A 25,593-nucleotide genomic window follows, 5' to 3' on the forward strand; every position below is an offset into this window, starting at 1 on the left:
ATATTTATTTGTCATGAATATCATTGAAGCATCAAAATATATCAATGTTTATCGCGCATCCAATACAAAGCGGCTGACCAATCAACACACGAGAAAAACCCCGCGAACAATTCGATTTGTTTTGGCGCTAAAACATCCCGTAGAGCGCGGTAAATCTATGGTCCCGTAGTGTGCAGACATGTCGGAAAAGTGTCGTGAAGATTCTCAGTTTTCAACGCCTAAACGGCATCCCAATGGTGTGATCAGTGGGATGTCATTTCCTGGGAGTCCCCCAATGACGGATAATACTCTGTACCCTTGGAATTGGGGAGAGAATCTGTGTAAAGTGGAATTAGGGAGCCCTTGCTGCAGCAGTGGAAGTAACTCTTGTGAGAGCCCAGACCCCAGAAGCTGTGAATCTAAAAGAGGACGTCCTCGGGCTGATGCTATCAATTCCCTTATTATTGAAGGTGCTCAGTCCCCAAGCAGCATCAAATGCCAAATCTGCAACAGAGTTTTCCCCAGAGAAAAGTCACTTCAAGCCCATCTCCGTACCCACACTGGTAAGATATTTGGCATTTAACTCGCCATTTTTAAACACTGCACCTGTACTATCTTATTATTGAGCAATACAGATTTAATAAGAGTTCGTTTTAGTGTCAGTGTATTCTAAAATCATCAATTAGCAGGTAATATACTGAAACTGGTGCATCTGACTTTTACTTTACGGAAGAATGACGTCAGTAATCCGGTAACGCTTTTAAACGAACTAAACGTTAAAACGGTCGCTATCTGAATATTCGGAGAGAGTTTGTTTTGCTCTACATATAATATATGCATAATTTATTTGATCATCTTTCAAATTACAAGCATTAAGTTCTCATTCTTAAGGTTTGTCAGTTGTAGATTGCGCAATACACATGCAGGGGCCCCTCTCGGGCTTGGTCACATGGCGGGAAAGAGTAAAAGGCTCACTGAAAAATATTCTTTATAAAATTATTTAATGTACATTTTTATTCTATTTATGTTTATTAATGATATATGATATACAGGTACCGTGACGATTTACATTCGAAATTTTTACCAGTAAGAATGTCGTGAATCCTGGGAATATATTTTGAAATTAATTTAAATTTGCACTGTTAATAACAGCCAACATGTTCCACTGTAAGGCTTTCCACTTAATAGGCCTTTGTTTGCAAAGCTTTTAATACAACCGTTGTTACCCAACAGACATTTGTTTTTAACCAATCTACCATTATATTATTCATTATTGTTATCCTTGTTGGCTTTAATTGTTATGATGTAAACATTCCATTGATGCTGTAATTTAAAAAAAAGAATACACATGGCCTAGGGGGTGTTAAATGGAGGTTCCGCTCAGGAGTTGGGACAAGAAAACGCGCGGGCTGTCTTGCCCGCCAAAATTTATTGATGCTTATGTTCATATTTGTTAAATTTGCTTAGTTATGAACATAAGTTATTCTTGAAGTGGCAATGCTATTTTGTTTCTTGATTATTTCGTGTTGGTGAGATCTCAAAAGTGTTGACGGAGTGTTGTGAATGACATGTGGTTGAGAATTAAAAGGCGGGAGGAATGCGCGGGAGAACAACGCCGCCTCCCTGACGTAGGGAGAGGGTGGGGGGTGGGGTGTTTGTTGTTATCTGCACATTCATGATCCACACATTCCCAAAGTATATGATGCCTTTCCCAATTTCCTTTCTGCTCATTATATATGTGCAGCATGAACATTAAATTTCGAAGAGAGGAAATTCTATGGAGTATCGTGTTTCCGAGTTAACCGCGCCGTTTTGTGGGAATGGACCACGTGCATTTAAAAAATCACGCCCCACTTGACTCATTTATTTGTTGTCGAAGATGGTTCTGATTTACTGCAGTGTTCCTTATTGTCTGAAAACCTGTCATTCCCATATATATATATATATATATATATATATATATATATATATATATATATATATATATATATATATATATATATATATATATATATATTATAAGGTCATTGTCTATGACTTGAAGGTTTCAACTATAAAATTTATTTCAATAGATTATACGATAAAAACTTACTAGAAAATCTTGAACCAAATGTAGATTGAGAATCTGGTGAATATTTCACTTGGTGTTCTAAATGCAGTAACCTTCAGTAGACTGGTGGCCTACGGATTGTACGAAACGGTAATATGCAGTTTGATTTTTTTTTGTGTGTGTGTGTATGTGTGTTGCCTGGGCGGAATAGAAATGTTGTGATTTACAAATAGTAAACAAGGGTGCTGTCTAAATTTAGGTAACGCAGCTGGGAACGTGTTGTGTAAATGTTTTAATACTTGTGGTTTTGTAAACAATCTCAAATGTGTATTTTTTAGTCGCATCGTTATATTCTAAGGTCAGTGGATAAAGAATACATAAAGGTACTGTATACATTTGGGAGTTGTGAACCACCACCTGTCATCCTGATGGAGTATCTATTAAAACCTCCAACTTGTGCCAGCACAGTAAAGTTGACAATACAAGACTTGCCGGGACACGAACAGATATTAAGATGAAGTACAATTACTGAGTTACCTCCAGGTAAAACTGTCCAAGTCAGCTAGAACACCAAGACTTTTTTTAACTGCATTATGTTATGCAATAACACGTTTAAATTTACAGTCTACGTATAGGACAGGACAAGTTTTTTAGATATAGACATTTTGTCCAGTAAAAGCTGGTATTATGGAATTACCCTGTACATATATATATTCGAGAAGTGCATCCTCAAAGTAGATGCTAAGCAGGTACTGTACTGTATTAATTTTCTTTTCTTGGAGTCTTCTGGTTATCTCCAGACGAGCTTTAACTGCATTCGTGTATATAGCAATGGGTAATTATTTGTAAGGCAATATTTCGATACAGCAGTCTATGCCTCATACTCTGCATAACCGGTATCATGTACAGTACAATAAAATACCTGCATCTGAAAAACAACTTCAAAATCTTGTCGTTTGTGTGTTCCACAAGCATTCTTTAAGGAATCACCGTTATTGTTGAACTTTATAATTATCGTGAATACCAAATAAAAAAGTCTCGGTCCATTCTGTCTCATATGGGTCACTCGTACAGGTGCAGTGCTTGGTGAGTGTTCTTGGTGACCTCGGTGATGCACTTGTATCAAACATTTCAGTTTATTATAAGATAAGATAGTGTTTACACATTATCATTGCTTGCTGGGGAGGGGGGTATAATGGGACCTTCATCTGATAAAACAAAACAAAACAACAGGAGCAGCATTTAAAAATCCTTACATTATAGTCAGGCGTGTTCACTGCCATCGGTGTAATACAGTATTATCTAATATCCCACAAGACACCTATATAGTATGTACATAGTGTATAATTATATTAATTCCATAAAAACGTGATAGAAAAGTAAACAGTATTATGATATACAGGTACATAATTTTATAAAGTACATTATATCGTACAATTTATATACAGTTTAAGTTGCTCCACTTTATGGAAGATACCCGTTTTCAAGAGTCGGGAAAATTAATAAATTTTTAAGGCCCCACAAGGCCCATCATGATATGGTTGTGGGGATGGGTATCGATTTGCTGTGTGTGAGGCTTCATGTTTAATTGTTAGGCCAGTCAAAGTAGGTTGACAGGATTAAAGAAAAGGTATATTGTACCCGGTAATTGTAGATCAGTGAAAATTTATAAGCCTTGTGTGTATTTTTTGATTACAGGTATACAGTACTTAAATAGCTCATCAAACTTTGATTTTGGCACCAGTGGAAGCATATGTGTTTTCAAATAATACTATAGTTTCATGATTTGAGTAACATTGTTATTTACTTAATAAATGATTGTTAACATGCAACTTCTTCATATTCATAGGTGAACGACCATATCAGTGTGATTACCCTGGGTGTACCAAGGCCTTCACACAGAGTGGACAACTGAAGACCCACCAGCGGCTACATACAGGCGAGAAACCCTTCATCTGCTCTGCTCCAGGTAATAGCTCAATACTTGCATCCTCCTTGTATTACATCTTCTGTTCATCATCAAGGTCATTGTCTCTATCTCACGAAATACATAACAAGTTCAATTCGTATATGGTAATGCCCAATATTGTGAATAATATTCTTGGTATAATAAATATTCTGAAAAATGTCATGTGTAATCATATGCATTGAAATGCTATAAACAGAAGACTTACTAGCCATAGAAAGCTTAATTCAGGGACAAGCTGTATACTGTAGATACAGAATTTGAAGTGATTACAGTATATACATTAAAAATTGATTGATTAACTATAGAAGCTTAGAAGAAATTACATTATACTGTATACATTTAACAATGATGATTACCATAAGCAGGCTTGAACTAGTTAAAAACAGTGTATAATCTGAAGCAGATTATATCCATTTAAGAGTAGTGGTTGAATCAAGATTTTTCCCTCAGGCTGCACATCACGGTTCACCCACGCCAATCGCCACTGTGCTGAACATCCTTATGCCACTCTGCAGCGGACGTCAGATTTAAACATCAACCCACAACTTTCTCCTGCTGAATGTACTGAAGATGTAAGTTAATGTCTTGTTGTGTTTTAGGGAACCAAGAATTAGAAAGAATATGTAAGGTTCTCTCCAAGTAGCTATAATATTTTGCATTAGTAATTTGGATAGAAAAATATTTTGGTATTGTTGTACCTGTATATAATTAAGATTGTGCAGGTGCCAGAGAGGGTACCGGACACTACTGGTAATAATTTTTATTGAGTTGGAGTATTGTTATACATGTACAGTACAGTGTTTCTGTTTGGAGGTGTTGCGGATCTTGGTAGTAAGGGGGGAAGAAATTTAATTAACAGAAAATGGTGCAAGTTTGGATGGTAAAAATGATGAGTTTACATTGGCAGAATTTATAGCAGATGTGCTCCCAAATTACAAATAATAATGAAAGAGTTCAGAAGATAAACCTAACTTTTAAATTAAGTTAAAAGTTCCATGTTTTAAGAATCTTATAATTCACACAAGAAATTCATATAAAAATATTATTTAGTTGTTTATGTATTAGATGTTCTGCAAATTGTTCAAAACACATTGATCTGACTATAATGATTTTGACAAGACTAGTTTACATTGCAAGTGTTAGACTAACGAAATCAATTTGTCCACATAAGTATGCATACCGGTAGTATAGAAAACTATTACAGGTATCATGTTTTCAGTATTACTTAGGGGGGGAAAATTAAAAGAAATGTAGCTTCAAATTTTGTAAATCAAGTTCTGCCAGTACTGTACCTCTAAACTAATTCACTAATATTTATGTGAAGTTATTGCAAATTTTTTGGGAGTACTGAAAGGAAAATGGTTTTTTAAGACTAATGCAACATGATACTGTGAGTAGGCTAAATGTAAATGTGTTGTGAAAATGATGTTTAGTCAAGCAAGGAGTTTTCTGCAGTAGTGTGAGAGTAGATGCTATAAAAAAGTATTTGAGTAAGTCAGAAGGCAAAGTGCATTAAGTTGATGTCATTTGCATAAAGGGAGAGTAAGGAGTGAGGGTGGGGTCCAACGAATTACCCAAATGTACCCAAAAGTATATTAAATCAGGGTAAAATGTTAACGAATATGTTATACATACATAAAACATATCTAATAATATTTTTAGTGGAATTTTGTAAAAATAATTTGTAAGATGAAATAATAAACAGCGAAAAACTTTCAGTGTTGGCGAACGCTAAATTCCAAAGAGTTCGTGAACAAGGGAGATAACTCAGATCCATCGTGATGCACTTCGCTAAACTAACCTAACCTAACGAAAAGTAAATCCTACGGCTATGTTAAATACCCCAAAGTAACAGAAACATCGGTAATTATATCTCCATTTTGGATAGGTGACTCTTTGGAATTTAGCGTTTTTTGCTGTTTATTATTTCATTATTTTTGACTTCATTTCAATGAAAACATTATTAATCAGTTATTATTGATGTAAAACATATATTCGTTAAGATTTTACCCTGATTTAATATACTTTTGGGTAATTCGTTGGACCGGTGATGGTGTATGAATTGACAGTTAATTGAAGACTGTATTCTGCACTCTTTGTTGGATTAGTTACTGTTAGATAGATGGTTGATACAAATATATTTTGTTTCACCACTTTTTTTTTCCTTTTACTTAGGTTTTGCGGTGGTTGGAGAAGTATCGACATGAGAGAATGGAACGTACACCAGCTAAAGCCCGTAAGAACAAACGCGAATTAGATGGCACTCCTGATACTCCACAAACTCCTCATTCACCTACATCAGACTCTGACATAATGTCTCCACCACCAGTTAAGCGCACAAAGTCTCGTCGTGGCCTCGGTCCATTAATGGAACAGCAGCAAAATCTCCCCGATAACCGTCCTGCCACAACTTACCAGACACACACAGATGAGAATGTGTTTGTGTCTCCGGCCATTTATGGTGGAGATGAAAACAAGTATGGGGACTACCATCGTCCACAGCGTACTTTGCCAGCATCCTCTCTTCATGCCCGTGTCTTGAGGAATACAGAAAATTTGCAGAGTCCTGCAAAGACACACAATTATCGTGGCTTTGATATGGATGGAATAAAGCCATTGGTTGAAAATGAAGACAATGTATACACATCACATGATCCGGTGAATGGTGCTCATGTTCCACATGAGCCACCTCACCTTGCATTGCAAGAGCCAGACATTGTACTTGGAATGAATTTCCCAAACTCACTGGAAATGACCACAGATCCTTTAGGTATTCTTCCAGAACACTTTTTGGAAAATAATCTCGTGGTGGATGAATTACCTTGGCAAATATCAAGGCCAGTAACAGAAGTTCATACAGACCTACGAGTTGAGCCATTAGATAAGAAGTCTTTCCCTGAAACTTATCAACAAGAACAGTTGCCACAAGTAGTTTTGTCACTGCCAGAAGCACAACATCTTTCATCCAGTATTGCAACAGAAACCCAAGAAAATGTTGCAGATGATAAATCCCCACATTCCGAAAAATCCACACAGTCAGAGGAGACTTGGCGTATGAGGCAGCCTAAAAAGAGGTGGTTGCGAGAAGCTCGTCTTGAACAAGGGGAACTGGATCAACCCAGACACCCTGCAGATCCTGAAAATCCAACTAGACCTTCAGTTGTTGTGAAAGCTTCTTCTGCACTTGTTACTCCAGTCATGGGACCACCTCATGCTGGAGAAACTAAGGAAAAGTGGATGGGTGCTATGGCTCTCATACAACTAGCAGAGTTTCCTGAAGATGGATCACAGCCACTCAACCTTTCTACTGCACGATATACTACACTTTAATATTCTTCCATTAAATTTTTCCGGTCAGAAGAATTTTTTTCTATTGTGTGGAATTATTAAGGCAGGTTATCAGCAGAAATAACCGTGTCCTGAGCTTGTCAACTTTGGGTTGTAAGTTGCTATGCGTCTCCTACTGCTAGTCGTCTGCGCAATCAGTAACAAAAAATGTCAAAATGCTTTTGTGCTTTATTATAGTTATTATATATTGTACTTGTTACTTTTCAGTTATAATTGACTGAATTAATTACCACATTTATAGATACATGAATCTCCTAACTCAATACTTGTACTTGTGGGCAAGTGGAGATTATTTTTTTTTATCAGTTTTAATTAACCTTGTACCTGGAACATGCCTTTATTCGGATTTAGCTTATTTTATATTTTATTTGATTTGTCTGTTTAAAGGCCACTTATAGTTACTACTAAAGGACTTTATATTATGTATATAACTGAATTATGTTGTAGCTTTATATTGATTTATAAGTATTGATACCAGTCACATAATGTACATGAATAAATTTATACATTAATTTGTGTTGTTCCAATGACCTCAGACATTGACTGGAAATCTAATTCATTTTGCAGTGACTCACTCAAGACGTTTGTTGTATGGAGATAAAACATTATTGTCAAGTAATATCTGGAGACTGAAGAATTTAATGCAACGGAGTTCTGAGAAGCAGTATTAACCCCTTATGTACGAATGGTCTCTGTTAATGCGAAGGCTGTGTACTTGGATGATATTAGACTGATACATGGAAGGTTCAAAACTTAAGGCAAAAAAATGCACTAAATGGAAAGCTTTAACTGATGTTTTTTCCTATGCGAACTTTCAATGAAAATAATATGGAGTAATATGGCCCACTTTGTATTTTAAATTTAAATTTAAAATTTTCAGCAATTGAGTAAAATTTAAGTGTTCAGCAAATACAGGAAGACTTCCAAAAGTATTTGTTTTGGCAGAAAGTTATGAGAGAGTGGCAGTGATAGTATTTTATGAGATTCATGAAAACGGCAGTTTTAAGGTGAGGGGTACAATACTAAAGGAAGAGACTAGTGAGAGCAAGATGAGATGTTTGCTTCAGCTTGTTTACTCAGTTTTGAATTTGGAGGAAATTAGGTATAGTTGTACATGTAAATGCTTATTCTGGAGGCGATTGCGTTTCCTACAGACGACACCGCCGATAGATTGATTACATGTAAACAGCATCGTGTGATGATCATGACGTCACAAGGTACTACACAGGAAGCATGCGAGCACTTGCTCGGTTTTGGGTGTTTATCTCAAATTAAAAGCAGAGGTGCTATAACTTCCCGTCATTTTCCGAAGGATAAAGAACTAAGAAGAAGGTGAATTCACTTGTGCAAGAGGAAGGACTATAAATGCTGAAAATGCCCAAATAAGCAACTTGCATTTTGAGGAGAACTTGAAATATAAAATGCTTGGACTACCAGTACCAAGAATGGAACAATACCAATATTACAAATGCCATGCTCAAAAGGTAAGCCTTATATTATTTCAGCTACAACATAAGAATAGAAGTGTTATAATTTAAATGGTATATCGTAGCTTGGAAGTACTATACTCTTTATGCAACCTGGAAATATACTCGCTATGTCGGGGTTTATTACGTTACATTTTTGGTGTTTCGGGGAGAATCAGAAAAATTGGGATAAATTACTTGACATACATTGGCTAATGGTGTTATTTTATACTAATTTCTCAAATTAACAAAGTATATGGAGAACCATTAAAATTTTTAATTACCACGGTGAAAGGGTTAACTGGGAATATTGTAAATACTTTTGAGTATCCTGTGGGGTACGAGTTATTCGGGTTCACGCTCAGGATGGGATGGAGAAAGGATACTCACAATGTGCTCTCTGTATACATGTTGTATTGGATGTACAATGCAGCTTGGTGTTGGGAAGTGGCAGCGTGGTTAAAAGCGTGATGTAGAGAGCTGGTTGGTGAGGATGCTCAGAGGAGGACAGCTTGTGGGTCGCCATGCTCGCCGGCGGAAGCGAGGACCACCAGGCAGGAGTGAAGGAGGTGGTGTTGCTTGCTGGTTGGTGTAGGTAGAAAGAGAGCGGTCACCACGAGGTCAGGTCTTCTATAGCGGAGGTAGGCGTGGCTTAATAGTTGACCTCCGTCATGTAAGGCAGCGCTGGTTGACCTAGACCACGAGGCACACACTGGGGAATTCGCGGGGTTGGCTACTCAGCGACAAACAGCGTTTGTAGGGGAGGGATCCACTACAATACTCCCTCCTTCCCTCCAGGCGGTGTAGGAGACTTGTTGTCTGCAGGGTTGCATGGCACATGTGAGGCAGAACGGCGAGGGCGTGGATGAGCCGGCCGCTAGAGGAGACAACTGTCTAGATACACAATATCTGTGGGAGTAGAGAGGGAGAAAAAGGGTGTGTGGAGGCGATGAATGTTTGCTTCCCTCATGGCAGGTACAGAGTCGTCAGATGCGCCTGCTGGGGTGTGTGGGCCTGGGTCAGGAGCAGCGGCTGTGTTAGCAGAAGCGGATGAGGGCTCGTGACAGCAGCTGGGTCCACGACAGCAGCAGGGTGCAGGACAGTAGCAGGGAGTACCTGAGGGAGAAAAGAGGGGTGTGTAGGTCCGCACTCAGGCGCATGGGCCGCGTCGGGAGCAGGGGCTGCATCAGGAGGAGCGGCAGGGGTTACTACTGGGCCGGGGGCAGCGTCTGAGGCAGGACGGGTGTGTTGGGGCCGTAGGACTTGGTGCTTGGGGCAGGAAGAGGAGCGGCTGTCTGCTTAGAGTAGCAGAGTTGCTCTAGGGTGTCTAACCTGCGGTGTAGAGACAGTAGCTGGATAGCCGATGAGAGCTGCCTCTGCGTGGGTAAGCCAGTCTTCCATGTTGCTTGAAGACTGGGAGAGTGATCGGTTTCTCCTCCATCCTGTGTGAGTGGTCACTCCAGGGGTCACCATTTGTGGGGTACGTGGTTTGGTTCTCTCTCAGGATGGGATGGAGAAGTGAAACTCACAATGTGCTCTCTGTATACATGTTGTATTGGATGTACAATGCAGCTTGGTGCTGGGAAGTGGCAGCATGGTTACAAGCGTGATGTAGAGCTGGTTGGTGAGGATGCTCAGAGGATGATAGCTTGTGGGTCGCCATGCTCGCCGGCGGGAGCAAGGACCGCCAGGCAGGAGTGGAGGAGGTGGTGTTGCTTGCTGGTTGGTGTAGGTAGAAAGAGAGCGGTCACCACGAAGTCAGGTCTTCTATAGCGGAGGTAGGCGTGGCTTAATAGTTGACCTCCGTCATGTAAGGCGACGCTGGTTGAGCTAGACCACGAGGCACACACTGGGGAATTCGCGGGGTCGGCTACTCAGCGACAAACAGCGTTTGTAGGGGAGGGATCCACTACAATCCTACCTAGTTGGCGGGAAGCTGTTGTGACGGTGTACATCTGGTCATATGTTCTGGGATTTACGTTATTATGGTTAACTATTTAGTGCTTCAGTTGTTATGAGTGCAGTTGTAATCTTAGTGTAAATCTGGAGTGTAATACAGTAGGTAAGTAATAACACTAATTTAGTATGTCAAAGCAATAGGATTGTCCAGCGTGTGTATAAATCCCGTTATCCCCTCACCAGAACTTAATAAATGATAACAAAGAATAAAAAGAATTGTAAAACGGAGACTATAAACATACGAGTGTTCTTATTGTATCAGTTGCAGTATAAACTTATGTCAGTCAAGTAAACATCATTACTACACGTTCTTAACCTGGTTTATTTATATTAATACAAATCCAGTGGCGAGGAATAACCGATTGAACAGGACAGATGAGAACATAGTTTGAAAAGCAGACCGAATGAATCACCTCAACGGAACATTTTTCCACTAATTCCATCCGTCCTTGGTTAGTGTTGGTTAGGTTAGGTTACATTAGTTCATTATGGTTTGCTTCATCAATGGTTTTCACACTTGGTTTTGTAGACAGTCTCCATAAGATTCTTTTCCTTAGATAAACATTGATAAAGATCCCATAACAAAGTGATGTAGCTACACTTAACATTTAACTAACAAACAAAATCAAACGAAACCAAAATAGAAAAAAAAATATATTAACTGTGTGACGGAAGAAGTAGGTGGCCACAAATGTAGAGTGAGGTCAATGTGTTACTGTAAATACGAAACATGTTAACCCGAAGAAACTCCAAATTTATTGATGGTTAACAGTTGTGTCAAGGCGTATGATGTAGATACTGTATTTCTCCAGTATGTATATATCGCGTTACAGTAATTGGATTATAGTACTACTGCATATATTCTCAGCGTTTGTTAAATAATTATTATATTGTGTTCCTAAAGACGATAATTATAATTTGATGATCGGTACAGTACAGCAGTGATTCTCAAACTGGGGTCCGCGAAAAGTTTTTGAGAAATAGTGCGTTTAAACGTTTGTGAGAGATTTGGCGATTCCAATTTGCAGGATATTTTGGATTTGGGTTGAAATGAACAAATGCATTGGACTATGATTTATTCTTTGATTATTGACAATATTTTTATGCGTCATGGTATATAAGGGGTCCTTGGGTGAAAAAAGTTTGAGAACCCCTGCAGTACAGTACTGAACTTTATTATGTAATTACAAATAGTGATGAAGGGTAAGAGCAGTATACAGTGTTATCTCCAAGGGAGATCTATATGTAAAATAATCAGTAATTATAATTATTCACCGCCAGTGGCTGTCCTTTCACTCCTCATTACTGCCGTTTGGACGACGGCTCACAGCAGGCAGGTATTGGACATGCACAGGATTGTGAATGCACCGCGACTGTATCAATACTACTGGTCAAACCTGGATTTATAAGAGCTCTCTTGGTTCCGTCAAAACATTAACGGAACCAAGAATTATTCCTAAGTTTTAAATACGTCTAAGTGCGGGTTAGAAGACGGCTTGTACCACCACTACCAAGAATTATTCCTAAGTTTTAAACATGTCTAAGTGCGGGTTAGAAGATGGCTTGTACCACCACTAAAATATTAACAATGATATTGGAGTACATATTAATAACAGCTTTCAAATTTATTATCCACTCTTACCCGGAGCTTCATGAATACTGTACTAGTGTAGTACAGTATGATGTAGGATTTTGGCTCAATCTCACGCACCAGACACATTGTGTGTGTTTCTCTGTCTGTTGTTAAATATTTTATCTTCACTTGAACAATACAATAGTTAATGTACAAAATAAGTGAATTATGCGATTCATTGTGACGTATGTGGCCGTGTCCCCCACAAACATCAGGATATAACTTGGCATCTGGCCTAACTAACACTTTACCTTGAGTTATTCTAAAACACATTAATCCATGTTTCGCGTTTTACGCAAATACAGCATTAATAAACATTCATAGTGTTGTTAATTATCGTACGTTCTGGTAAAATTTTTCATCATTACTGCTGCTCGCGATGGAGTGCAGACATTCTATTCTCGACGTTGACAAACAAAGCGCCGCTTCAGGTGGCAGGGGAGGCTGGAGGCGTAAAAGTTCTTGTAGCCGTCAAGGAACATGCAGGAGCCGAGGGGAGCATGAAGGCGGCTGTAGTGTCGAGGCTGACCTTCATTCCACAAGAACTGTGGTACCAAAGACCCGTCAGCCCACTTCCACACTTTATTTCCACCCTCCACTATCTCTTTACCGCCTACCCATATAGGCCAACGCACACCTGAAACACAAGAACACATCTAGTGTAATATAGAGATAAAATAAACAAGTACGCGGTATATGCCTGTCGTAGAAAATTAACAAGAGACCGTGCAATGTAAAGTAACTAAGTTAACCAGTTAAATACATTGTCTCTTGTCTCTTGAAAGGCGAGGGAGAGGGGGGAGGAAGTCTCATCGGATAGTATTAAGGCCAACGAGACCTGCTGTACAGCAATGCAGTATGTGGGTGGAATACTATATAAATAAAGATGGATAATTACATGGGACGAGATATGGTCATGAACAAACAGGATTTATGGATTTTTTTTACGTTAATTGGGTGCCGGGCAGTTTTGGAAAATATAAAATTATTTGCCGATCATACACTGTAGGCTATTGAGAAAAATCTATCATAACATGGAATTTTAGATAGATGAGAAAATAGACAAATGAGAAGTCTGCAGCAGTGGAGTGATACAGGCTGATGGTAAAGGCGCCCACACACTCTCAAATTGTATGATCAAAGTTCAAACACCATGTTTGACAAACATATTTGATAGTGTGTGGACGCCTTAATGATATTAGTGATGAATGAAGGATGCTGTAGTGGACACAACTGCAGCAGGACGTACGTGAGCCGGACTCCCCGTATAGTTGGTCGAGGTGCCTCCTGGTCTTGACCACCACGGGATCCTGCACCAGCACCGCCCCACGACTCCTGCAGTATGAAACAAAAGCTTATAATTATGAAGGATTACTCTGTTATGAAATTGAAGATATTTGTATATTATCCCCATTGTTGTGTTTGTAACTTTTACTCACTACTCTAAGGAATATAACTGATTTACGTTAGTACTGTGTATAGGGTTGTTTCTGCATCCCAGCGACGTGCTTTTAAGTCTTATATTCTTTATTGTAAGAAGACTTATGACCCGGTAATTTGTATCGGGTGTGATGAAGATGACTGGTAATGTTACGCACTCCCCTTTTTACCGGTCACTCTAACGCCTTTTCACTCACTCTGTCACTCTCCTTCCTCGCCATTCACACTCAACCTCGCTGCCCGCAACCCTCTCCCCATGTGACCCACTTCCCCACTCGGGGCCCAACCTGTCACCGCCCGCCACACACGCTTCATCCGTGTATACCAGTATAGAGTATGGCCGTCCGTCCGTCCGTGTGTGTGTGTGTGTGTGTGTTTCTCTCTCTCCTGCATTCTCTCTTTCCCCGTTGTCTCTTTCTTTATCTTTCACTCTCCGTCCCTTCGTCCGTCATAAGCTGGTAGTACTTGTAGTGGTAGGTGATAGTCGTGTTTCTAGTTGTAGTGGTGGCATGTGTTAGAAGTGGCAGTTAGTGGTAGAGGATTGTCAAAATAATGCTTAACAGTGTTGATGATGGTGATAATAACATTAGTTGTAGTAATGCTGGTGGTATTAATTAGTAGAGATGGTGGTATCGGTTGTTGTAGTAGTAGATAGTGTGAGGTGGAGTTGTAGTGTTTTATATATACAGTAGTGATGGTATGTGGTGGTGTGGGGAGTTGCGCGTGGAATTTGAGGTATAAATACTTTGCAATGGTGGTAGTAGTAGTGATAGTGATTGAGGCGGTGGTAGTGGTGACCCACGAGGTATACATCTGGTAGACGGCCCCCCACTACACACACACACACACACACACACCCACATACATTGTTAGTAGCAACACATCCTCATCAGTTTGTAAAATCCAGTGTTAGTTGGTTTCAGTAATGTTATATAACAAAAAGTAAATCACAGGCTTTTCGAAATAACCCAATAAGCTCACACTCTTCCAGAAATTTCAAGGAAATGTTCCCATTTTATCCTGTGGTGGATGATGGAGTGTGTGTGTGTGTGTGTGTGGTGCGTGTGATGGAGTGTGTGTGTGTGTGTGTGTGGTGCGTGATGATGGAGTGTGTGTGTGTGTGTGTGGTGCGTGATGAGGAGTGTGTGTGTGTGTGTGATGATGGATGTGTGTGTGTGTGTGTGTGTATGGTGCGTGATGATGGAGTGTGTGTGTGTGTGTGTGTGTGTGTGTGTGTGTGTGATGTGTGTGTGTGTGTGGTGCGTGATGATGGGTGTGTGTGTGTGCGTGATGTGGGTGTGTGTGTGTGCGTGATGAGGGTGTGTGTGTGGCGCGTGATGATGGGTGTGTGTGTGTGGTGCGTGATGATGGGTGTGTGTGTGTGTGTGTGTGCGTGATGGGTGTGTGTGTGGTGCGTGATGATGGAGTGTGTGTGTGTGTGTGCGTGATGATGGGTGTGTGTGTGTGTGTGGTGCGTGATGATGGAGTGTGTGTGTGGTGCATGATGATGGGCGTGTGTGTGGTGCGCAATGATGGAGTGTGTGTGGTGCGCGATGGGTGTGTGTGTGTGTGCGTGATGATGGGTGTGTGGTGTGTGATGGTGTGTGCGTGATGATGGGTGTGTGTGTGTGCGTGATGATGGGTGTGTGTGTGTGTGTGTGTGGTGCGTGATGATGGGTGTGTGGTGCGTGATGATGGAGTGTGTGTGTGTGTGTGTGTGGTGCGTGATGATGGGTGTGTGTGGTGCGCGATGATGGAGTGGTGTGTGTGTGTGTGTGTGTGAGACTCACCAGCAGTATTCCCAGGCGGCGGGCCACGACAGCTTTTTGTCTGTTATCTGCAGGATACACATACGGTAGGCGATTTCCTCGTAGGGCTCCTCGCACGGCAGGTAGTTTCCAGGCTCTGTGGGAGTGATAACCTTTGTTAGTGGGTGAGGGTAACACGCTCTCTAGGTCGAGGGGGGGGGGGTACAAGACAAGGACTTTGGTAAGAGGAATATCAACATGAAAACGTTTGTTACAGATTGAGACTGGAACGTTTGTTAGCTTTGTGAACGAGAAACGTTTGGTAAAGGTGTGACAATGGAGTGTTTTTAAGGTGGTGTCAGGAGAAGAGCTTTTGTGAGTGAGGAAACGTATAGTACTGTATAGGGTGTTTAAGTTCCCCCTTGTCATAGGGTGAGACGCTGTACCAAACACAACACGAGTCTGGGAGTACAAGTGAGGGGTTGTAAGTAACATGGGTGGTTGGGTCCCGATCCTAAAAAGCTTTAACCTCACTTGACCACTACGAATAGGCAGGCCCCACTAGGCTAGGCTAGGTTAGGTGAGTAGACCCATTTGACTAATCGTCCAGACAAGAGAGGAAGTTGTTTTAAAGACACAGCCAGCTCCAAAAACAGAATTATGTCAAATATGGACCCTTAATGCACCACTTCTTCTATATACTGCACACCAAAATCTGTATACATGTGAACTTAATTTCTGAATAAAGTTGTGTCCAGTTATCTAATTCTGGTGTGCGTGTGTGATAGCGTTGTGGTGGACCTTGGAACAATACTAGGGTGACTGTGTACGACCCTAAATGTTAAAAAAAAGTCTTGGGAGTTAAATCGACTTACTGTTTTACAATTGTCTGTGTATACTTGCTCTGTGTAAACTTCTATGACGATTGTACAGAATATGTATCTATCTAATTATGTATTTTCTAAATGTGTTTATCTTTCTACCTGTCTATCTGTATAATCTGTCTGTCTTTCTATATAATCTGTCTGTCTGTCTGAGTTACGATGATCTGTGCCCGGTACTTCACAAGACTCCTCGTGTTTCCCATACCCAAGGAGCCTTCATTGCACATGCAGGTGTTGTGGTGGTGGGCAGGTGTTGTGGTGGGCAGGTGTGGTGGTGGGCAGGTGTTGTGGTGGTGGTGGGCAGGTGTTGTGGTGATGGTAGACAGGTGTTGTGGTGATGGTGGGCAGGTGTTGTGGGTGATGGTGGGCAGGTGTTGTGGTGATGGGCAGGTGCTGTGGTGATGTTGGACAGGTGTTGTGGTGATGGTGGACAGGTGTTGTGGGTGGTGGGAGGTGTTGTGGTGATGGGTGGGCAGGTGTTGTGGTAATGGTGGGCAGGTGTTGTGGTGGTGGTGAACAGGTGTTTTGGTGATGGTGGGCAGGTGTTGTGGGTGGTGGTGGGCAAGTGTTGTGGTGGTGGTGGGCAAGTGTTGTGGTGGTGGGCAGGTGTTTTGGTGATAGTGGACAGGTGTTGTGGTGGTGGTGGGCAGGTGTTTTGGTGATGGTGGGCAGGTGTTGTGGTGATGGTGGGCAGGTGTTGTTGTGGTGATGGTGGGCAGGTGTTGTGGTGATGGTGGGCAGGTGTTGTGATGGTGGGCAGGTGTTGTGGTTGTGGTGATGGTGGGCAGGTGTTGTGGTTGTGGTGATGGTGGGCAGGTGGTGTGGTGATGGTGGGCAGGTGTTTTGGTGGTGGTGGTGGGCAGGTGTTGTGGTGATGGTGGGCGGGAGTGACGGTGGCTGGTACACACCCTAGATAAGATAGTGTGGAGGTACTTGATCTGGCCCCTCTCTCATGACCTTATTTCTTCACCCCTCCCACGTAAACACGCCACCTGACACTGTCCTGGTCACTCAGGCAACTATTATTTAGGGTCTTTTACGTGTTGCCGGTGGTTTGTTTAATGCTCATTGTTCCTGGCGGTGTTTGTCCTTCACGGGGCAAGTGTTAGTACAACAGAGCAGTAGAGTGCTGTACTCTACCCAGAGAAATCCTACGGCTGGTCACACTGGGCAACGCCCATCTCACACACGACCCTGATCGAACCCGAGCAGCAATAGTGAGGGGCAACACGCTACTCATGCACCACCGGCCTTGCGTTACAACTGTTTAAAGTTGATTAGTTTCTGTGTGGCGCCGCCACATCGGCGAATTCATTGCAAATATTTTTTTCAGTGTAAACACTGATGGCACAGGATTTTTTTTATTAGATATTGAAAGGACAATGATGATAATGTAGTGAACTTGGCGGTGGCACTCAGCGGCAACCATCCGGGAATTGTAACCGCTGCTAGTGATGCCAAAATAGACAGGGTTAACTTTACACGTGAAAATATTGAACGTGTTGAATAGTATTAACAACTCTACTGTAATTACTGGCCGTCAACACCTGGTGATAACGTTATAAAATACACAGTTGTGATAATGATTTGGATCATTCCCTACCGGTGTTCTGTGTCGATGTTGACCATAGAGACGCGTTCAACTGTCGTAAAGCATCCAAAACTTCGTGGATGTTGTGGTACTGTGGCAGGCTGTCATCAGGAGCCTCAATAGTGGAGGTGTTGCGGATCACTCGCTGTGCCAGAGCGTCTATAGCTGCCAGGACCTCCGCCATGTTACGTGGTGTGTCTGGGGCGGGTGTGGTGACACGTTCATCATATTGGTGGAAACTCCTGGCCAGAGACTCCAGCCCCTCCAAGACCCCCATCATGCCCCCTGCTGGGCCAGCCGAGGCGAGAAGTTCCTGGGGAGGTGTGGTGGTGCGGTAGCTGGAATGCTTAACAGGGCGGCGTCGTGCCTCAGCCAAAGCCTCTAGTGCCGTCAACGCCTTCGTCATCTCCTCACCGCCGCTACCGAGGTCCAACTCTTCACTTGTGTCTTCACCTTGAGGAAGTAGTCCTTGGAAGGAGTCACTTGTGTCATTGTTTATGTTTATATGTTTCGTGGTGGCGTTTGTGTTGCTGGATGGCCGTGATGCCTCGCCTGTGTCGTCTGCTGCAGATATTATTGTTATACCTTGGTCATGATTTATATCCTTCACCGCAGGTTGTGTGTTACCTGAGCCAGATACAGACCCCGAGAGGCTAGTGTGCGGAGAATGTAGACAGGTGGGAGTGTGCACGCGAGAAGCGTCGTGAAGGGAAAAACTTGGCTTGGTCTCATCTGATCTTTCAATAATTTCCTCAAGTTCGTCGGCCAGCTTGACGAGGCGATGCTTGTTGAGCTCCACGTGACTGCGAATGTTGTTCAGGATTTCCCGGTGACTGCCAAAAGCCCTTTGTATCTCCTTCAAAAATTCTTCCTCAGCATTGTGGTGTGTTGTAGCCGTCTGGACGTGGCCAAGACACAAGAAGCCCCATGCTATACTAAGCATCCACATGTGTGTCATGTTAACGTCCAGGTAAAGTTGCAATAACACTGAGGACTGAAGCTTGTAGTTGACTGACGCGTCACCACCACCTCGCTGGCCTTCCTCCTTCACACTAATCATTTTATCAACCAGTGTAACGCATTCATTTATAATTTAATGTGGGTTACAAGGACGGAGCAGAGGTCAACCTTTAGGTGTTCCTTGGGTGAACCTCTGTGGAGAGAGGAAGGGAGGAATGAGGGGATACGAGGTGGGAGAGAGAGATCTGGGTAGGGGGAGGTCAGCTAATTTAGGAAGGACTAAGTTACATTTAAAGGGCGTAGGTAAGGGGGGGGGGCAAAAAGGCCAGGTCCAGGGAGGTGACAAGTTAAGGTATATCTTGCGACTCACTATCGACCGGATTGCGATTAAATTTAACAGGTAGATGTACCACAACAGGATCCCAGTCGATTTATAATGCACACATTGTCCTTCAATATATCTAAAGTTGTGGTCCATGGACTGTGATATGACGTGGCGGGAGATTGAGCACCTTCACTGACAAAAAAATTATCTTGAAACTTATCTGCTGTCTCGGTAGCATCACAAGAGCCACTTACCAGCAGCGCCATCAACAAAAATCACACTAACACCCACCATGTATGTGTATGACAGGACGAGACAAGTTGAGGTGTGGAGACAACACCCAGTATCACACCACACACGCCTCAACACTTGTACACACGACACTTGTCAGTTTACTCAAAAGTTCATTTGTTGACATAAAGTTCCTTTTTTAATCTGAAACCGAAAACCCAATCAGTATGGTTCACGTGTACAACTTAAACTCTTCTTCCTGCCCACCATCACAAGAGTAGATAATTAAATAGAATAAGTAGATTACATAACATTTCTGGACTGCAGTGACCCAGTGACTGGGAGACATTTTGACGAGAGACGAGAGGACCTAAAACTATAGATTTAATCTATGTTAACATATGTAAGCAATATGTTATTCACATGCCTTTGGGAATAAAGTCAAGTGGAAAATTAACAATGCTGATGGTAGTAGTAGTAGTAGTAGTAGTAGTAGTAGTAGTAGTAGTAGTAGCAGCAGCAGCAGTAGTAGTTGTAGTAGTAGCAGCAGTAGTTGTAGTAGTAGCAGCAGCAGTAGGTGGTGGTGGTGTGAGAGTGACTGGTGGCTCGCCGTCTTCTGAATGCTCCACCAACTTTTTTAATTCTTCAACGATTTGAAGGAGACGAGCATGAGTGTCTTGTGGGTTTAGATAATTTGGCTCAGCAACGAGGAGGTGGCCATGGAAGGTGGCGTGTGCCTCAGCCAGAGTCTCCAGGGTATGTATGAGTGCCAGTAAGCCGTCGCTGGACCTGTCACTTACTGTGCTGTCCATAGACTCCTCGCGTGACTTATTGAAGTATTGGTTATAAACCCTCGAAAGTTCCTCCATGGCTCCCGTGAATGTTGACAAGTCGTTCTGGGACTTTACTGTCATACTGTTAGCCGTGAGGATGAGGGAGCCTTCAGCAGCCTCCTCCTGGCCCCCGTCTTCGCCCGTAACATCTGACAGGAGGTTGTCATTTTCCTGCTTAAGTTCTTGAGTCGGGAGTCGTTCGTTTGAATCACCTTCCGGGTTTGGTTTATTTTCTCTGAAACCGAGGAATTTTTCACTCCAGCGTTTCATTGTGCCGACAAATGCGAACAAGCCTTGTATACCAGAGTCATACTCATCGTCCTCTACGTGTAGGGCAGGTGAGGAAGAGGGCAGTGTCAAAATGGGAATGTCTGTGTCCCAGTCATAGTCGGGGTCATTAAGAGCAGACAGCAGGTCACTTAGGTCCTCAATATATTTGTCAAAGGCATTTGAAGGTTCCCCCGCTTCAATAACTGCGGAGTTATGTGATATATTGCTGTTAACTTGGTGGTCCTCGACGGTGTGGTTGACGAGGATAACACTTAGCGAGAGTGTTTCCTCCGTGCTGTCATCACTTACGTATGTTTCATTCAGAACCTTGGGAGTGCTGTCCGCTGGAGGGAGTGCCTCGCCTCCCAGCAGGACACAGGTCAAAACTGTACACAATAAACTCCGTAACTTCATGTTGACCGCAATGTGTAACGGATAGGAGGTGAGGCAGCAAGGGCCGCGAGCAGACTGTTGCGCCACTAGCTATCTGCTTAACACAACACCAACCACCTCATAGTTATTGTACATAATTCTAGTGTTTTCTAGTCGTAGATGTCACGGCATTGACGTCTGATTTACAGGATGGAGTTTGCTATTACCATACAAAATGTTAGACAGAATACGTTATTTAAATGAACTCAACAAAGTATTTCACAATCAGTTGTAGGTGAGGCCAAAGCTCACTCGGAATTATCTTCACTATCTGGAGGTTATCGGTCATCTGACACTCCCCTACACACTGCAATGCTTCCCTATTAAGCACTGCTGTAATCGCCTTTGCGGTTCGCCTTGCACGGGATGCAGGGAAGGGGGTTGCCAAATAAACTAGCCCCCTCGCTGGGCAACTTGAAAAATAAAGTCCAAGGTCCAGGGGATCCACGCCACCACCACCCACCACACTATCATGTCACACTTCCTTCTACACACTACTCCACCACCACCACCACACTATCATGTCACACTTCCTTCTACACACTACTCCGCCACCGTCACCCACCACACTATCATGTCACACTTCCTTCTACACACTACTCCGCCACCGTCACCCACCACACTATCATGTCACACTTCCTTCTACACACTACTCCACCACCGTCACCCACCACTATCATGTCACACTTCTACACTGTCACCGTCACCCACCACACTAACATGTCACACTTCCTTCCACTACACTCTACTCCGCCATCGTCACCCACCACACTAACATGTCACACTTCCTTCTACACACTACTCCGCCACCGTCACCCACCACACTATCATGTCACACTTCTACACTGTCACCGTCACCCACACTAACATGTCACACTTCCTTCCACTACACTCTACTCCGCCATCGTCACCCACCACACTATCATGTCACACTTCTACACTCACGTCACCCACCACACTAACATGTCACACTTCCTTCGCCACGCCACCGTCACCCACCACACTAACATGTCACACTTCCTTCCTCTACACTCTACTCCGCCACCGTCACCCACCACACTATCATGTCACACTTCTACACTGTCACCCACCACACTAACATGTCACACTTCCTTCCACTACACACTACTCCGCCACCGTCACCCACCACACTATCATGTCACACTTCTACACTGTCACCGTCACCCACCACACTAACATGTCACACTTCCTTCCACTACACTCTACTCCGCCACCTTCACCCACCCACTCTTGTTACACTTGCCTCACAGCACTTTACTCTTTCTCTTGATAAAGGTATTATTTAATGTGGTTCAGATATCAAGACAGGATGTGTAAAACTCATATAATCTTTGGTGTTAATGGGGACTCATTTATCAGTAATTTAAAGTTGAACTTTATTACAGCGGATGTAAGGAGTGACAGCTGAATATAACTAATAGAGATGATTCTCGTAGTATAATGAAGCCCCCTTCTCCCCTCCCCGTATATGTTGGAGAAAGACTTGTTGTTTATCGTGGTGGTGGTTGCGCGGGTCACCACACTCGTGGGAATACCCGCTACACCTCTCCCAGTTCGTTCAAGTTTAGAAGTCCCTCCCGCCTCCCCGTCTTTACGTTCACAACGCGGGGCCTCAGTCAGTACAGCTTCTTGGTGATGTTCTTTAATTAAACGTTCAGTAAACAGACTTTAGCTGTGGATGAATTTTGGTGACTTTGGAAGTCTCTCAGTATTCAGTATCTGATATAGCTCTAGTGATGTGTTACACGCGAAACTGGAATGTGCTTTGCAAGATTTACGATACCCACAATCTCTTAATCCACCCACTGAACTGTACACTTCTCCTTACTGACTTAAACGTTAAATATTATTATTATTTATTCTGATCAAATTAAGTTTGTTATTATCTCTCATGCAAATTAATTCGACATAACTCACATTTATCTTAATACAGTATATCATATATATGTCATCTTGATGTCCGTGTGGCCTCTGTATACAACCTTATGTTCTGAAAAGGTTAAGATAGTGAGTGAGTTATATCGACTGCCTGACGGCGAGTAAGCCCACCAGTGACCAGGAGGATAAAAGTAAATGTAAAGATTACCTGTGGTAGTTATAGGGGCTGGCGGGGTTGTTGTTGTTGTTGCACTATGTAGTTGTAGGCCGTGTGAGTCAAGTGTGTTGTTCAACTGCAAAGCTTCACCCAGTAGCTGCAGCCTCCCCAACAGGTCCACCAGGCCCTGATGTACACCTGCAGCGTTGATGGGGGGGTTATCATCAGGACCATTCACTGGCAGTACGGGAATGTGTTCAGTGGTGGCTCCTTGTTGTAAAGCGCCGCCAAGCTGTTGCATGCTCGTGATCAAGTCCACCAGGCCGGCCTTCACTCCACCACCTCCACTTGCCTCGCTCACCAAGGGAGGGTCCCGGGTGGATGATGACTCCAGTTCCCCCTCGCCAAACTCCACCTCCCTCCTGTGCAGTGGGTTTTGATGGTCGTGGTGGGAGTTCACGTTGACATGCACCTCCCCTTCCACAATCCCACCCAAGAACACAATACCCCACAAGAGGAAAGTAACTGCTGTAAACTTCATGTTGTGGGAAGGTGGGGGTAAACTTGCGTGTTGGTAGAGGTGAGGCGGGAGACTGGGGGAGGGACGTGAGGGTGTGTGGAATGTGAGGCTCCCGACTTAAACATCCCGCGGATATAAACACAGCCACTGTCAACACTAGGTGCTGCGGGCACTCACATAGATACATACACAGTTGATATACAGTATACTGTAGATAGATAGATAGATATCGTCATTCACAATCACGTTGGTTCAACTTGTCCCATAGAGACAGTACAAGTTATCAAACAAGGGTAAACACTGAGGCGATTTAACAAAAGATTATTCCAAGAAAGTTGTTAAAAGCCGAGTTAACGTTGGTTATTTTACTTCCTGTAATTCTTCACTGTATTCTTGACAAAGGTGTCGTGTACAGTGTGTGTGTGTGTAAAAACAGCGTGAACGTTTACTGGTTTCTCCACAAAACACACACACGCACGCACGCACACACGCGTCTTTGCCTACATCTGCAACTTAAAATAATTTAAATTTAGACTATATAAGGATAAACAACTCTAATTTGTGAGTACTGTGTTGTTCCTGGGTGATGGGGGACGAGGAGTCGTGAGCGTCACAGGACGAGGCCTCTTAAATGGCCACATAACTATTGCAGGAGGCCGTGGACGACCCATCACCAAGTGTATACATAACTCACAACCAATTGGTACACAGGACACAGGTCAGGCGCCACGCCCATCACCACCACACAAAAAATAGACGCGGTTATTATTGTGGCTGATGGTGTGTGTGACCTGTACTCACGCACACACGCACTCCCTCACTCCGTCTGTCTATCTATCTATCAGCCAGTCTATCTTTATATCTGTTTGTCCGTCCGCCTGTCTATTTATATTTATCTAACCATCCATCTATATCTATGTCTTTCTATCTATCTGTATGTATGTACAGTATGTATGTATCCATATATATATGTCTTTATGTCTGCCTATCTATCCGTCCATCCTTGCATCTCTCTATCCATCTATATATCTATTTATCCATTCGTCCATCCATATATCTATCTGTCTATCTACCTCTGTTTACATTTTGTCCACCAAGAGAGAAAGACTGTCAGATATATACCGAGAAGCGACCACTATTAGTATTAGTATCCTGTTTACTTTATCTTGTCTACGGCGGTGGCTTACGATGTGTAGAGGGGTTGACAGGTGTGGAGGGTTGGTTGACAGGTGTGGAAGGATGGTTGATGGGTGTGGGGGTGGTTGGCAGGTGTGGAAGGATGGTTGACAGGTGTGGAGGGTTGGTTGACAGGTGTGGAAGGATGGTTGATGGGTGTGGGGGTGGTTGGCAGGTGTGGAAGGATGGTTGACAGGTGTGGAGGGTTGGTTGACAGGTGTGGAAGGATGGTTGACAGGTGTGGAGGGTTGGTTGACAGGTGTGGAAGGATGGTTGATGGGTGTGGGGGTGGTTGACAGGTGTGAAGGATGGTTGAAGGGTGTGGGGTGGGATGATGGATGTGGGGGTTGGTTGATGGGTGTGGAGGGTTGGTTGACAGGTGTGGAGGTGTTTGATGGGTGTGGAGGGTTGGTTGATGGGTGTGGAGGTGGTTGATGGATGTGGAGGGTTGGTTGATAGGTGTGGAGAGTTGGTTGACAGGTGTGGAGGGTTGGTTGACAGGTGTGGAGGTGGTTGGCGGGGTGTGGAGGGTTGGTTGATGGGTGGAGGGTTGGGTGATGGGTGTGGTGGTTGACAGGTGTGGGGGTGGTTGATGGGTTTGAAGGGTTGGTTGATGGGTGTGAAGGTTGACAGGTTTGGAGGGTTGGTTGATGGGTTTGGAGGGTTGGTTGATGGGTTTGGAGGGTTGGTTGATGGGTTTGGAGGGTTGGTTGGGTCATTGTG

General features: G+C 43.0%; 2 protein-coding genes across 3 annotated transcripts; one reads left to right on the forward strand and one right to left on the reverse strand.

Moving 5' to 3' along the window:
- The first annotated feature begins 142 nt into the window (after positions 1-142).
- LOC121863778 lies at positions 143-7,846 on the forward strand. Its single transcript, XM_042362575.1, has 4 exons — positions 143-542; positions 3,879-3,998; positions 4,449-4,570; positions 6,174-7,846. Exons 1-4 carry the CDS (start codon positions 179-181, stop codon positions 7,326-7,328), a joined length of 1,761 nt encoding a protein of 586 aa, XP_042218509.1. The 5' UTR covers positions 143-178; the 3' UTR covers positions 7,329-7,846.
- Positions 7,847-11,073: 3,227 nt separating this feature from the next.
- On the reverse strand, positions 11,074-21,358 carry LOC121863779. Of its 2 annotated transcripts, none has more exons than XM_042362576.1 (4): positions 20,011-21,358; positions 15,635-15,749; positions 13,654-13,739; positions 11,074-13,041 (listed from the first exon to the last, which is right to left on the reverse strand). In XM_042362576.1, the coding sequence occupies exons 1-4, from the start codon at positions 21,098-21,100 to the stop codon at positions 12,800-12,802; spliced, it is 1,533 nt and encodes a 510-aa protein (XP_042218510.1). In that variant the 5' UTR covers positions 21,101-21,358; the 3' UTR covers positions 11,074-12,799. The 2 variants fall into 2 exon arrangements, with proteins under 2 accessions (XP_042218510.1, XP_042218511.1); XM_042362577.1 differs by lacking the exon at positions 20,011-21,358 and adding an exon at positions 18,080-19,950.
- Positions 21,359-25,593: the final 4,235 nt, after the last annotated feature.

Source organism: Homarus americanus, unplaced genomic scaffold (assembly GCF_018991925.1).
Source record: "Homarus americanus isolate GMGI-L3 unplaced genomic scaffold, GMGI_Hamer_2.0 scaffold48354, whole genome shotgun sequence".
NCBI classification, from domain to species: Eukaryota; Metazoa; Arthropoda; class Malacostraca; order Decapoda; family Nephropidae; genus Homarus; species Homarus americanus.